Source organism: Penaeus japonicus, unplaced genomic scaffold, assembly GCF_977035675.1.
Source record: "Penaeus japonicus unplaced genomic scaffold, GWHDUDI00000001_assembly GWHDUDI00000025, whole genome shotgun sequence".
NCBI classification, from domain to species: domain Eukaryota; kingdom Metazoa; phylum Arthropoda; class Malacostraca; order Decapoda; family Penaeidae; genus Penaeus; species Penaeus japonicus.
In genome coordinates this window covers 31,632,943-31,635,442 of record NW_028234427.1, presented here as the reverse complement: position 1 = coordinate 31,635,442, position 2,500 = coordinate 31,632,943, and the positions used below count along the sequence as shown (strand labels likewise).

The 2,500-nt window shown below is 41.8% G+C and overlaps 1 protein-coding gene across 1 annotated transcript in view; it reads left to right on the top strand.

The window, feature by feature from the left end:
- LOC122256064 (nephrin-like) overlaps positions 1 to 2,493 on the top strand; it is an 82,040-nt gene extending 79,547 nt beyond the window's left edge. Inside the window, exons 24-25 of the mRNA XM_086551766.1 lie at positions 1 to 8; positions 2,486 to 2,493. The exon at positions 1 to 8 is cut by the window's left edge and continues 43 nt beyond it. Of these exons, the coding sequence (XP_086407892.1) occupies positions 1 to 8; positions 2,486 to 2,493 (16 nt within the window). The remainder of the gene's footprint in view (positions 9 to 2,485) is intronic.
- Positions 2,494 to 2,500: the final 7 nt, after the last annotated feature.

Here is a 2,500-nt window from a genome sequence, read left to right as displayed (position 1 = left end):
GGGCATTCGCTTTCTTTCCCTCTCCTCCACTTCCTCCTCCTCCTCCTCCTCCTCCACTTCCTCCTCCTCCTCCTCCTCCTCCTTCTTCCCTTTGTCTTTTTGCTCAAGAAAAATATTTCTTCTTCCTCTCCTTCTTCTTCTTCTTCTCCTCCTCCTTCTCCTCCACTTCCTCCTCCTCCTCCTTCTTCTTCCCTTTGTCTTTTTGCTCAAGAAAATTATTTCTTCTTCCTCTCCTTCTTCTTCTTCTCCTCCTCCTTCTCCTCCACTTCCTCCTCCTCCTCCTCCTCCTTCTTCCCTTTGTCTTTTTGCTCAAGAAAATTATTTCTTCTTCCTCTCCTTCTTCTTCTTCTCCTCCTCCTTCTCCTCCACTTCCTCCTCCTCCTCCTTCTTCTTCTTCCCTTTGTCTTTTTGCTCAAGAAAATTATTTCTTCTTCCTCTCCTTCTTCTTCTTCTTCTCCTCCTCCTTCTCCTCCACTTCCTCCTCCTCCTCCTTCTTCTTTCCTTTGTCTTTTTGCTCAAGAAAATTATTTCTTCTTCCTCTCCTTCTTCTTCTTCTACTTCTCCTTCTCCTCCACTTCCTCCTCCTCCTTCTCCTTCTTCCCTTTGTCTTTTTGCTCAAGAAAATTATTTCTTCTTCCTCTCCTTCTTCTTCTTCTACTTCTCCTTCTCCTCCACTTCCTCCTCCTCCTTCTCCTTCTTCCCTTTGTCTTTTTGCTCAAGAAAATTATTTCTTCTTCCTCTCCTTCTTCTTCTTCTTCTTCTCCTCCACTTCCTCCTCCTCCTCCTCCTTCTTTCCTTTGTCTTTTTGCTCAAGAAAATTATTTATTCTTCCTCTCCTTCTTCTTCCTCCTCCTCCTTCCTCCCCTTCTCCTCCTCCTCCTCCTCCTTCTTCCCTTTGTCTTTTTGCTCAAAAATATCTCCTTCTTCTTCCCTTTGTCTTTTTGCTCAAGAAAATTATTTCTTCTTCCTCTCCTTCTTCTTCTTCTTCTCCTCCTCCTTCTCCTCCACTTCCTCCTCCTCCTCCTTCTTCTTTCCTTTGTCTTTTTGCTCAAGAAAATTATTTCTTCTTCCTCTCCTTCTTCTTCTTCTACTTCTCCTTCTCCTCCACTTCCTCCTCCTCCTTCTCCTTCTTCCCTTTGTCTTTTTGCTCAAGAAAATTATTTCTTCTTCCTCTCCTTCTTCTTCTTCTACTTCTCCTTCTCCTCCACTTCCTCCTCCTCCTTCTCCTTCTTCCCTTTGTCTTTTTGCTCAAGAAAATTATTTCTTCTTCCTCTCCTTCTTCTTCTTCTTCTTCTCCTCCTCCTCCACTTCCTCCTCCTCCTCCTTCTTCTTCCCTTTGTCTTTTTGCTCAAGAAAATTATTTCTTCTTCCTCTCCTTCTTCTTCTTCTCCTCCTCCTTCTCCTCCACTTCCTCCTCCTCCTCCTCCTCCTTCTTCCCTTTGTCTTTTTGCTCAAGAAAATTATTTCTTCTTCCTCTCCTTCTTCTTCTTCTTCTCCTCCTCCTCCTCCACTTCCTCCTCCTCCTCCTCCTTCTTCCCTTTGTCTTTTTGCTCAAGAAAATTATTTCTTCTTCCTCTCCTTCTTCTTCTTCTTCTTCTCCTCCTCCTCCACTTCCTCCTCCTCCTCCTCCTTCTTCTTTCCTTTGTCTTTTTGCTCAAGAAAATTATTTCTTCTTCCTCTCCTTCTTCTTCTTCTTCTTCTCCTCCTCCTCCTCCACTTCCTCCTCCTCCTCCTCCTTCTTCCCTTTGTCTTTTTGCTCAAGAAAATTATTTCTTCTTCCTCTCCTTCTTCTTCTTCTTCTTCTCCTCCTCCTCCACTTCCTCCTCCTCCTCCTCCTTCTTCTTTCCTTTGTCTTTTTGCTCAAGAAAATTATTTCTTCTTCCTCTCCTTCTTCTTCTTCTTCTTCTCCTCCTCCTCCTCCACTTCCTCCTCCTCCTCCTCCTTCTTCTTCCCTTTGTCTTTTTGCTCAAGAAAATTAAAAGCGTAGCAGAATGTCGGAATCGTTGCCAGGAAGTTTCTCCTTCAGAGAGAACTCAACGTGCAACTTCAGCTTCTCTTAAGAATTTGCATTCTTTTGCTGCTTGCCGTTCAAGTATAGCAAAGTGAAAGCAAAGGAAAAGCAAAGTGAAAGCAAAGTAAAGGCAAAGTAAAAGCAAAGGAAAAGCAAAGGAAAAGCAAAGGAAAAGTAAAGGAAAAGCAAAGGAAAAGCAAAGAAAAAGCAAAGTCAAAGCAAAGTCAAAACAAAGGAAAACAAAAGTAAAAACAAAGTCAAAGCAAAAGAAAAGCAAAAAAAAAGCAAAGTCAAAGCAAAGAAAAAGCAAAGGAAAAGCAGATAAAGCAAAGTTACATAAAAGACTATTTTATAAGACTGATGAAATACGAAGAGTGACAAAGAGCATTGACAATGGGATGATTTTGACATTTGAAAGCCAGTCACTTGCGAGAAAATTGTGTAAATGATTTACGCATTTATAATCATTTTCAGGAGGGTAAGAAAATC